Source organism: Carcharodon carcharias, chromosome 3 (assembly GCF_017639515.1).
Source record: "Carcharodon carcharias isolate sCarCar2 chromosome 3, sCarCar2.pri, whole genome shotgun sequence".
NCBI lineage: Eukaryota > Metazoa > Chordata > Chondrichthyes > Lamniformes > Lamnidae > Carcharodon > Carcharodon carcharias.
This window is the reverse complement of record NC_054469.1, coordinates 55,185,237-55,198,273: the sequence shown is the minus strand read 5'-3', so window position 1 is coordinate 55,198,273 and position 13,037 is coordinate 55,185,237. Positions and strand designations below refer to the sequence as shown.

The window sequence follows — 13,037 nt, the reverse complement described above, 5'->3', positions numbered from 1 at the left end:
ACTGTAGGAATTTATAATGTAGGTTTCGGTGCAAACAAGTTGTTTAAAGTCGCTAGCAAACTTCCAAAATTCAGGAATAAAGTTTGTGGACTGCTCCCTGCTGAGGCTCCTCAGCTTTGTCAAAGCTAGCTGATGGAGACTGTGTTGTACCTTTAATACTCATGTGTAAATCTAAACCAGCACATTGGTGATGACAAAGCAGGAAACCTGTCTCAACTACATCTTTGAACAAGAAGTTGAGATATTGAATTAGGTAGCACAGGCTTCTAACAGACAGATGATGGAAGTGGCCAAACAGGATGAGAGAAGATGCATGTGGTGATTTTTGAGCACAAAAGCATTGGAAATCACTTGCAGCACATTTTCTCATTAAAAATTGACACTCCACCACTCACAAACCATATTTATGACGGTAAATACATGAATATTACAGACCTAAGTCTTCCCACAGATGAACCCAACTAAATAACATGTAAATGACAAGGGTCAGAAGTGTACACAATCACCCACACGGGTGGAGATGCCCTGACACACTGCTGCTTATGAGTTGTCCTTTATATACATATATGCATAAGACATATATGGTTTCCTTCCGGAAGAAATGTTTGAAGTTGTGTTATAATGTCATCTTGTCACTGTAAAATACAAAGGAAAATATGTGTTCTCGCAGCAAGTATTACAAATAGACTAAGCATTAGCCAAATGCATGACCATGATTCACTGTCAACAACAGTGAGCCTGCCCAGCTGACTCATGAATTGACAAAGCCATGCGTGGTACCTGGTCTGCTTCACAAGTGGAGGTGCTTACATCGCACTGTTAGGTGCCAATTATATCTAACAGCAGCAGTAGGTTTTAGGAATATATTTGCAAGAGTATTTCTGTTTTGGTCTAATTACTTGAAACTGCTCTATATTGTCAGACCAATGGAAAGATGATTCTTGCTTCCACAGTTATTGTTCCACTCAAGTTTCCAAATGTCAGTGCTGGTCAATTTTATGAGCTGTCACTATTATTTATGATTATAATCATTTTCAGCCAACTTTCTAATTGCCTGGAAAAACTCAGCAGGTCTGGCAGCATTGGCGGAGAAGAAAAGAGTTGACGTTTCAAGTCCTCATGACTCTTTCCAGCATCCGCAGTTTTTTGTTTTTATTTCTAATTGCCTGTTCCGCTCTGCTAATTTATTCAAGTACACAAAAGTGGAATCAACGACCGTGGTATCTTTAAAAGCTATAATGAGATTAATTCCCTATTGACTTTCCTGGCCCTGTGGTTTTGGAGGTGTGCAGGGCTTGTAAAATAGGGGTAAACTGCATTGGAATAGCTCCTATCAGTCTGGATTTAAAACAGAAATTGCTGGGAATATTCCTGAACAATAGTAACAGGATCTTGTATTATTAAAACACAATGTGAATGTTCATTAAAAAAAGCAGCGGAATCCAAACATCTGAATGCCCATTGCCACTCCATCATTTGTACATAGTATCTCATTCTTACCCAAAGGAAAAAGTGCCGTAGTAGTGAGTCACACAAAGTGCCTCAGATCAGCTATTTTAAATTCTAATGAGGTGACTGGAACCATCTCAGTAATGAGGTTACCACAGTTTATCTTTGGCACAGATACAAACTGTGAATGTGCAAATGGCATATGATCACAGCACCAAATTATTATACATGAGAATCCATGACTTTTAGATTATCCATGATGACAATTAAGGAGATCAGGAGATTCCAAATGATGACAAGTGTAAACGTGTAATATGGCTTTGTATGGCTTGACACATGAGACCACTACGAAACCTCCATTATCCCTCAACAAGAAGCCTACAGTGACTCAAGTTGAAGTGATAACAACATAATTGAACAGACATTTGTCATGCTGACATTAGGACTACACCAGGGTGTCATACCTCGAATGAGGTTGAAGAACATGCTTTATAACATGGCTGTGGAAAGAAGTATAGACCTATCTATAGAGCAGAGGGAGCAGGTAAGGAGGAACTAGCAGAATAAAACAGCATTGATTCACCAGAAAATAATCAAATAGTTCTTTCCCTGAGGCTTATCTTTCTGATTCACTTGATGCCCTTTTCCAATTTTTTAAAACAAAATTGAAGTGTGCAATATAACTGAGCTTGGAGTTCCAGGCTACAAAGGTTCAAAAGCAATTAGTACCCAGAGGTAGGGAGCATGTATACCAGTAAGCGATGGAAGTTATGTGAGATACTGTCAATCATTATGAAGGAGTCACTGGATGCTGGGGAGGTGTTAGTAGATTGGAAGCAAGCCAATATGGTGCCCATACTCAAAAAGGACAGCAACTCAAACTCAGGCAACAACAGACCATATTTCAATTCTATGTGAAATAATCATGTTGATTGTTAAGCATACAGTTGAAGATTCTGTCCAACATGAGTTTAATTAACAGAAATCAACATGGATACAGACTTCTTTGAGGAAAGTATATCCCAGATGAACTGTGATAAGCATATGAAATGTAATTCCTAGAGTTCCAGAAGCCATTTCCTCAAGTTTGACATAGAAAGTTGTTGATTAAGCTAAAGTCGCATGAATTCAGGATAAATCTTCAGCATGTATAAGATATTGACAAAAGCATAGGAAACAATGGAACTTGCTAAAGGAGATATGTTGGGATAAGGGTAAGTACTTATTGGGGCACCCCAGGATCAGTGCTGGTGATATGAAATTAAGAGAGGCAGTGAAATTGAGCTGGTAGATCAGAAGTTACAACATGAATTATATAAAATAAGTAAATACACAGATAATGCAAGACGAAATTTAATACAGTGAAATGTAAGTACAACTGGGCTGCATTTTACCAGCAACCCTAAGATGGGCTGGGAAGAAGGAGGAGTTGTAAAATGGTGGCAGAGAGTGTTGGGAGGGCCTCTTACTTAAACCTCAGTAATATCAGTGAGCAAATTCCTGGAAGGTGCCAGTGTGCCTGAGGTGTAGTAGTTGAACCTGCCACTGATTCTGCATGTTCCTCTGTGGTAGTCTATGGAGATGTGATTTTTTTGGTGATAAGGTATCCCCAAATTATGTATGCATTGTGCTCTGATACGTAGAGGTACACACATTCACTATCCTGAAGCATGCTCCATCTTGTATATAATCCCACGAAGTTTAAGTCATAAAGTAATTCAGTAGAAATCATGATAATATTAGGCCTCTGATAAATATTTGTACCTATTAAAATGCACCTCTCTTCCAATTTAAGTGTAGTCATCACCCAGAGCAAATCCCTTAAAGAAGATCTGGTGCCAAGGTGAATATCTTGTAGGATTCTCTTACCATATTAATTCGCAAAGAAAAGTAAAATAACCCAATTGGCCAACCATGGCAATATTATTTTGTTGAACATTCTTGCACCAAGTGGTAGTATTTTTAATACTGGCAGAGTTGCCTTGTAGTTCTGGTACTAACCCAGTAACCCAGAGGCTATGAATTCATATTCTCCCTGTGGCAAGTTTTCAAAGTCTGATGAAGCCATTTGGTACTACTTGAAGAATAACACAACAGCATTTATCTAAGATCAATGTGGTAAAGACTTCACAAAACATCACAATGATCTTATAATCAATCACGCAGGCATTTGATGAATGAGTCATTGTAATATGTGGATGAGGGGAAGAAATCTGATCTTAAAATGATTCTCAATTACAATTACTCTCTAAAGAATGTTTGATCTTAAGATGGATTTGATCTTATAACATTAACCTGAAACTTGGTATTTACACTGCAATTATCTTGGACAGCTTTGTGTCTAAACAGCCTTCTGAAACACACTTGATGTTAATAGTAAAACTGACTATAACGTTGATCCCTCTGTCTCTATTTTCTTCCTAACAGTTTTTTGATGAATCAGGAGTAAGAATTGTTCAGGTTGCTGTGTGTTGCATCATCATGAAGGTATTCAAATAACATTTATAGCCTTGCTACATACAGCAACCAGAACTGCCTTTCCTCTGTAATTACCCTCTGAAAGGAATTACAAAGAGTATAAGTCATAAATTGTGTTCACATTTTGTAAGATTTTAGATCTTTAATTGTATGGAAATGAGCTTGTGACAACTCAGACTTAATTATGCATTGCTCATTCTCATTTAAAGACCTTCATGTCTTGCTGGTGTTCATTTGTGATTTCTTGACAAACAGATCCCATCCTTTCATTTTAAAGTCTGAAATGTTTAACTAGAGCAATGTGATTTACAAGCTAGAGATCAGCATTCCATAAAGTAATGGTTGAAAAATCAACTGAACATTTTTACTCATTATACCAGAATATTCCATGGAGGAATGAGCTAAATTGCAGCTGAGCAGAGTGCAGATTTGCCACCTTAACACCATAATATAAAATGCCACTGGGCACTACATTAGTCAATCTGTCACCTTGTTTATGGTGCCCTGCCAACAGAGTAGAATAACAGCATATATTTATACACAATGCCCAGTAACTGAGTCGCTATCTTCATGTCTTTTTAGGGAAAACAAAGTAGAATTTTATTTAACTTGCACATTGAGTCATCTTAAGCCTGTGACCCTAAAACCCCATTAGTATGGAAACTCACAATATTGCTATTGGGGAGGGATTGGATGAGCAGCAACTGGTCAGTTGTAAATGTTTCCCATCTGCCCACTTCAAAATTCAGGCCATCTTTTTATTTATTCATGGGATGTGAGTGTCAATGGTAAGGCCAGCATTTACTGCCCATCCCTAATTGCCCTTAAGAGGGTAGTGGTGAGCTGCCTTCTTGAACTGCTGTAGTCCATATGATGTAGGTACACCCACAGTGCTGTTAGGGAGGGAGTTCCAGGAATTTGACCCAGCGACAGTGAAATAACAGCCATATAGGGTGGAATTGTTTGTTCTCTCTGGTGGTGAGCTTGGAAGCGGGAAGGTCGTTAGGTGGGATGATGATGTCCCTGAACCCAGCCGCTTTCCCATCTCCAGATTTAGGTTCTGGGTGGGAAGGTCGCCTATGGTCGACTTTCCTCCCCCATCAACAGGCCAATTAAGTGGCCAGTTAATGACTACTTAAGGGCCCGATCCCGTCATCACTGGTATTAATGCAGCTGCAGGCAGGCCAGTCACATATGGTGTGCATGGCAGCTAAAACCATGGAGTCAGCTTGTCACCTCGGCTCCCTTGATCAAAGGCACTCAGTGCCTAATCGAGGGGGCTGGACATAAGGTAGGAGGTGGGGCCCACTGAAAGCCAACCCCCTTGCACCCCTCTCCCCACCCCCCTACCCTGCAAGCCTCCCACGCATTACTTAGCTATGGCCTGTGTTGCTACATGATCCTGGGATGCCTGTACCTGTCCTTCCAGCAACAGCCATAGCCTCCCCAGTGGTGCCGCTGAGCACAAGAGCTGCTGGCCTCTGATTCACCAGCCACTCTCAATAGGGAGACCTCTGCCTCAGGGGTTTTCATTCCAGGGGAAGACCCACCACTACCTGATTGGCTTGTGATTCAGCGGACTTTCCCAAAATGAGGCAATGTGGGTCCCTCGATGCCTAAACAAGATTCCATCCAGAGTTCCAATTCAGGTGGGTGTGTAACTTGGTGGAGAACTTGCAGGTGGTGGTGTTCCCATGAGCCTGCTGCCTTTGTTCTTCTAGGTAGTAAAGGCCACTGGTTTGAAAAATGCTGCTGAAGGACGTTTGGTGAATAGTTGCATTGCATCTTGTAAATGCACAGAGAAATTGGTTGTGGTTGTTAGATGGCAATCGTCTCAGTTCCAGGACATCATTGCAGGAGTTCCTCAGGGTAGTGTCCTCAGCCTAACCACCTTCAGCTGCTTCATCAATGACCTTCCTTCCATCATAAAGGTCAGAAGTGAGGATGTTCGCTGATGATTGCACAATGTTCAGCACCATTTGCGACTCCTCAGATACTGAAACAGTCCAAATGCAGCAAGATCTGGACAATATCCAGGTTTGGGCTAACAAGCAGCAAGTAACGTTCACACCACACAAGTGCCAGTCAATGACCATCTCCAACAAGAGGGAATCTAACCATTACCTTTTGACATTCAATCACATTCCCATGGCTGAATCCCCAACCATCAATGTCCTGGGGGGTTACCATTGACCAGAAATTGAACTGAAATTGACATATAAATACTGTGGCTACTAGAGTAGGTCAGAAGCAGAGGAATCCTGCAGCAAGTAACTCACCTCCTGATTCCTCAAATCTTGTCCATCATCTACCAGCCACAAGTCAAGAGTGTGATGGAATACTGTCCACTTGCCTGGATGAGTGCAGCTCCCACAACATGCAAGAAGCTTTACACCACCCAAGACAAAGCAGCCCACTTGATTGGCACCCCATCCACAAACATTCACTCCCTCCACTACCAATGCACAGTGTCAGCGGTGTGTGTACCATCTACAAGATGCACTTCAGGAATTCACCAAGCTTCCTTAGACAGCACCTCCAAATCCACAACCACATCCATCTAGAAGGACAAGGGCAGCAGATAGATGGGAACACCACCACCTGGAAGTTCCCCTACAAGTCCTTCAACATCCTGACTTGGAAACATATCACCATTCCTTCACTGTCACTGGGTCAAGATCCTGGCACTCCCTTCCTAACAGCACTGTGGGTGTATCTACACCACATGGACTGCAGCGGTTCAAGAGGCAGCTCACCACCACCTTCTCAAGGGCAATTGGGAATGGGCAATAAGAGCTGGTCTAGCCAGCGATGCCCACATCTCATGAATGAAGAAAGAAAAATGGGATACACTGCTACCACTGTGCATTGGTTGTGGAGAGGTTGTGTATTTAAGATGCTAGATGGGGTGCCGATCAAGCAGGTTGCTTTGTCTTGGACAGTGTTGAGCTCCTTGTGTGTTGTTGGAACCACACTCATCCAGTCAAGCGGAGAGTATTCCATCACTAGACTTATACTTTATAGATGGGGGAAGGCTTTGGGGAGTCGGGAAGTGAATTACTCATAGCAGAATTCCTAGCCTCAAAATAAAAAGAAACAATGTTAAAATGGCTTGAAGGGAGAATGAAGACAAAAGAACAGCAATAAAAAATTCTTTCATTAGATTTCTCAGAAGCACCTCCAATCGCTTCAGAGAAGAATGAATTACTTTTGAAATGCAGTGAATGTTATGTAGGCAACATGCCTGCCATTTTGTATACAGTATCCCCATAAATCACGAAGATATCAATGATCAGTTTCTGATGGTGCTAGTTGAAGGAGGAACGTTGCATTTTGTTGTTTGCAGTTTATTATCTTATTGTTTTCTGGGAATATTTTTATAGTTCTGACTTTCATGTTTTTCCCTTTTGTCCAGAGAGATTTCTGGAAGATCACGAGAACTTGGTGGAGACCCTGTCACATTGGACACGAGACAGCGAAAACACACTTCTATTTGTTGAACGAAAAGAGAAGTACGCTGTCTTTAAAAATCCTCAGGTGAGCAAAAGCAACAAAAAGAGACAAATAGTCATTGGTAGTACAAAACTTGAGTATTGCTGAAAGAAGAGACATATCTAAGCTTTTCCTCTGGCACTCATCAGGACACTCGAAGAGTATCAATATTGTACCAACAAATTTTGATGTTCTTGCGATTGTCCTGAAGAGTGCCAGGCAAAAAGCTTTGACATGTCTCTTTCTTCAGCAAAAAGAAACAAATTGAATGGCTGGAAATCCAAATTTTCCAATCGTGATCATTGCTATCAGCGTTAACCTGCTCCAAATAAATAGCCTATCACAGTCATTAAAGCAAAGCTGACTGGAAACTCAAGACCAATGTCTTCAGGTAAAACAATTCACTGGCTACTTTGGATTAGAGAGAAAACAACATTACTTAACACTGCCTGAAAGCTACATCTGATGGAAATAAAAATGATACACAGGGCAGCATTTTCCCATTGGTGAGCAGGGGGCACTCGTCGACACATAAAATAACGCATGGTGATGTCGGGCGGGCGTCCCGACGTTGCTGCCATCATTCAGGTATTCAGTTCGGCGGTCATGCAGCTGACTCAGCTGCACCGCCACTGAACTGTCAAAGGCCTATTAAGGCCTGTTAAAAAGTAATTAAAGTAATTACCTTAAGGTTGGCGGCAGGCGAAGAGCCCAGGCGGCCTTTGCATTTTTCATGAAACCTCATCCACGGGCGGGATGAGGTTTCATGAAGGGTTTATTATCTAAATAAAGCTTTTTGAAATAAATAATGGACATGTCCCAGGTCATGTGACAGTTTCACATGACGGGACATGTCCTTAAATTTTTTACCCACCTCTATTCAAATTTCTATAACTTAAACAAATCTCCCTGAGGCACCCCTGTGCCACAGGGAGATCTCTGCGCTTGCACAGGAAAGAGCGCAGGGAAGCACTCTGGGAACCCCCACCCCGTGCCCGTACAGTGAGCGCTCAGCGCTTCCAGCCACACGCCACGATGGGCGGGCCTTAATTGACCCGCCCATGTAAAATGGTGGCACGGACCCATTCCCTTCCCTGCACAACCACCCCCTCACCCCGATGGGTGGAAATTTCTGGCCATAATAAACATTAATGTAACACTTACTTATTTACCTGATGGAACCATGAAACCTGTGCAATGGGATGTGGCAGCGCAACTGGTTAGAGTAAAAGAATTACAGGTATTAGGTTTGCAAGAAATAGCAAAAGTGTTTCAAACATTTCCTCGAGGAAACGAACTTATGGCTTTTAGGAAAGACCAGAGGCATTAAACGCTGGAGAGTGTTTATACATTTGTGTGACAAACTCAGGATTGTGAATTGTGTACCCTACTCTCCTGCTTGTACAGGCTTCAATGAGGCTGGTTTCCATGTAGGTCCCATCCATCTAGAAAGACCCTAACACAGCACTGGCCTCCATCCCACCCCATTGTACCTTTCAATTGGTTTATCAAGATACCAGTTCACAGACACACTTAACCTGCAATTAACACTACTCAGATTCAGGAATACTGGGAATCAGTGTCAGATCAGGGAACACAGCCAGAAACTAGGAGGTAGCTTTAACCATCTTGAACTGTCAGAAGCTGGGGGAGACCAGTGGATAGCAGGAGTTTTAACGCCACAGTGTTCCAACCTGATTAACAAGTTTGGCTTCTAGTCACAACAAAAACAAAAAATGCTGGAAAAACTCAGCAGGTCTGACAGCATCTGTGGAGAGAAAGACAGAGTTAACGTTTTGACTCTTCTTCAGAGCTGGCTTCTAGTCAGGAGGAATGAAGACTAAAGAATGAAGAGGAATGAAGTCTGGCTTCTAGTCAGATGGGGAGCAGCCCAGAGGAGGTGGCAGGACCAGAGAGGGTGGGAAGTGGTTTGAATCCTGGGGAGGGGTGAGGGTCCAATCCAAATAGGGGTTCCTATCCAGGGAAGGGGTGAGGTCATAGATTGAAGGCCTGAGGGATATGAGAGCTGGGAGCCCATCAAAGGCCTCAGGGTGGATAAGAGGCTTGGATGGCAGAGGAATCGGAAACCTCAGGTGGGGATGAGAGTCCTTGGGTAGGTGGGAGGGAGGTGGAGATCAGATTTCTAACTCCCTGCCTGGCCCAAAACTGCCATTTTTGAGAGGTGAAAATCCCCCTGACATCACAGGAACCTTTTGGCCACAAGAGGATGTTGCTGTTCAATAACATTACCATCACTGAATTCCCTCAATATCAACATCCTGGGGGTTAGCATTGACCAGAAAATGAGTTGGACCTGTCATATGAATACTGTGGCTACAAGAGCAGGTCTGAGGCTGGGAATTCTGTGGCAAATGACTCACCTCCTGACTCCCCAAAGCCTGTCCACCATCTACAAGGCACAAGTTAGGAGCATGATGAAATACACCCCACTTGCCTGGATGAGTGCAGCCCCCACAACATTCTAGAAACTTGACACTGTCCCACTTGATTGGCATCTCATCCACCACCTTCAGCACCCACTCCCTCCAACACCAATGCACAGTGGCAGCAGTGTGTACCATCTACAAGATGCACTGTAGCAATTCACCAAAGCTCCTTTGACAGGACCTTCCAAACCTATGGCCTCTACCACCTCGAAGGACAAGGGCAGCAGATGCACGGAAACACCACTACCTGCAAATTCCCGTCCAAGCCTGAACTATATCGCCGTTCCTTCACTGTCACTGGGGTCAAAATCCTGGAACACCCTTCCTAACAGCACTGTGGATGTACCTACACCACAGGGACTGCAGCTGTTGAAGAAGACAGTTCACCACCACCTTCTCAAGGACAACAAAAATTGGGCAATAAATGCTGGCCTAGCCAGAGATGCCCACGCCATGAAAGAATGGAAAAAAACTAAAATTTTAAAAATTAGAAAAGAAATATTCCAAATTTATCCAACAAACAATCCAATATTCCACACAAAAAAACAAGTGCATTCCTTTAGCGTGTGTGTCTTCCACATGACTTTGCCTGGCCTAGTGCCCCTATATAATTCTACCACCCATGGTAGCAACATGGCTGACTGAAAGAGATGGCTAATTGGGAAGACTGTGGATGGGCTTGCAGGGTGATTTCATGTAGCTCCAGCTTTAGAAAGTTCAGCTTCAGACCTGATGACCTTGGCATGGGTAGCAGCAGTATGAGCTGGCTAGCTGGCCTACAGGCAACAGCAAGGGCACTGGTGGAGTTGCAGTGCTAAGAGAACAAATGCAGTCATCCTGAGATAAGACATCAGCTACATGCTCCATGGATTCACGTCACTGCCCCAGGTCAGCACCTCAGCAATCCTAGTAATCTGCTGAACCACAGATTAGTGGACTGCTGAGAGAGTCTGCAAGCCCCTTTGGTAACTGCAGCCATGGTAGCAACAAGTTGAGATTTAATGACTTGAGTCTGAGCATCTTAGGTGTTCACATGGAGTTGGCCACCGCTTCCATGCTGCAAAGAATGGGCTCCAAACTTTGTGCAAAACCGTGAAACAAATGCCCTTTGACATTGACCTCAGGCTTTCTGGCAGGCCTGCCTAGGCACCAAACCAATCAGCCTTTCTCGGTACATCACCCTGTCAATGTTCCTCTGCTGCCCTGACCTGTCTGCAGACCACTCATGCCGTGTCTCACACATGCAAATCTTGCTCTAAGCTACCTTCTAAAGTGTATGCATTGCCAGTACCTGAGCTGGTGACTACAAGTGTAGTCTTCTTCCACTCCTTGCTCCTGCACCAGTGCCTGGCTAAGTTGCAGTTCTTGGGTATTTACAGGGAAGAAAAAACTTGCACTTATATAATGCTTTTCAGGACCACCAGGTGTCTCAAAGCTCTTTACAGCCAATAAAGTGTTTTTTGAAGTGTAGTCACTATTGTACAAAGAACAAAGAAAAGTACAGCACAGGAACAGGCCCTTCGGCCCTCCAAGCCTGCACCGATCATATTGTTGTACTGTAAGAAATGCCACCACCAATCTGCTCACAGCAAACTCCTGCACACAGCAATGCGATAATGACCAGATAACCTGAGGGGTAAATATTTGCAAGTACACTAGGGACAAGTGCCCTTCTTGTCTTCGAAATACGAATATACAAACATACAAATTAGGGGCAGGAGTAGGCCATTTGGCCCTCGAGCCTGCTCCACCATCTGATAATAACATGGCTGATCTGATTGTGGCCTCAATTCAGCCTCAAAAATTTTCAATGGCACTGCCTCCACTGCTTGTTGGGGAAGAGAATTCTACAGACTCACGACACTCCGAGAGAAAAAAAATTCTCCTTGCCTCCATCTTAAGTGGGAGACTTCTTATTTTCAAACTGTGTTCCCTATTTCTAGTGTCTCCCATAATGGGAAACATCCTCACAGCATCCATCCTGTCAAGTCCCCTCAAGATCTTATATGTCTCAATAAGTTCACCTTTCATTCTTCTAAACTCCAATGAATATAGGCCCCGTCTGTCCAACCTTTCCTCATAGGGTAGGCCCTTCATACCATGTATCAGTTGAGTGAACCTTCTCTGAACAGCTTCCAATGCAGTTATATCATTTCTTAAGAAAGGAGGCCAAAACTGTCATGTCCTACTTGTCAGTGACATGAGATCTTTCATATCCATCCAAGCATGCCTTGGTTTAACATTGCACCTGAGAGAAGGCACCTCCGATAGTGCAGCAATCCCTCAGTAATACTGGTGTGTCAACCTTGATCTATTTGTGCTCAAGCCCAGCAGTTCGGCTTGAAAGGTGGCAGGTTGTTATGACCACAGCCCATGTTAATTGCTGCGCAAACCAAATCCCAGAGGGAAACTTGGCTTATGGGCCACAGCATTTTTTATTTGTATTCTGTTAATGAGAAGAAGACATACTGATCTCAGCAGCAAGAGGTCCAGTAGCACTTTTATGTTTTTAAAAATTAAAAGTAAAATTTTATTAACAAAAATAAAAGAAAACTTAAACACACAAAATTACATTTACATAATTACAATTAGTCATTAAAAATATTCCACCAAAGCTCTCTACTTGGTCAAACCCACATGTAAACACCTTCCAGGCAACATTCCCTTATAGATATTTAAATATGGAATCCAGTAATATCACACAAGGCAAACTGCTGTAGCTTCAATAAAGGTGTACCACATGATCTTTGCCCTCCTCCCCTTTGCTATGGAATTCACTTCAGAATAAAACTGCTTGTTGCAGCCCAAGGCTTCTCAACAGCTCACACAGCTCCAGCTATCTCTAGCTCTCTCTACCTCAACAGCTATCTACAGTAACTCTAATATACTGTTACAGAGTTGATCTTCAGACAACTTTTCTTAATGGAAACATTTAACTTTATTTACAAGACAACAGCAGCAACTCCACCTGTGCATCAAACTCCATAACTAAAGAAGAACTCTCCTGTAGAGGTTCCCAGCACTGCTAACACATTGGTTTACACAGGTCATGTGATCTTACAACACAGCGTTATTCTTAAAGCTACAGTCCAACATTTCCCAAATGTATAATTACCACATTCCTCCCGCTTTAACTTTCCTGTTTGTTTTGTATATGCAAGGATATTTATC

The 13,037-nt window shown here is 42.8% G+C and overlaps 1 protein-coding gene across 3 annotated transcripts in view; it reads left to right on the top strand.

Moving 5' to 3' along the window:
- The window catches only part of LOC121276542 (amyloid beta (A4) precursor protein-binding, family B, member 1 interacting protein), a 175,132-nt gene that overhangs the window by 111,763 nt on the left and 50,332 nt on the right, over nt 1–13,037 (top strand). For all 3 annotated transcript variants that reach the window (XM_041185081.1, XM_041185078.1, XM_041185080.1), the window contains exon 7: nt 7,343–7,464. In XM_041185081.1, coding sequence (XP_041041015.1) covers nt 7,343–7,464 — 122 coding nt within the window. The remainder of the gene's footprint in view (nt 1–7,342; nt 7,465–13,037) is intronic.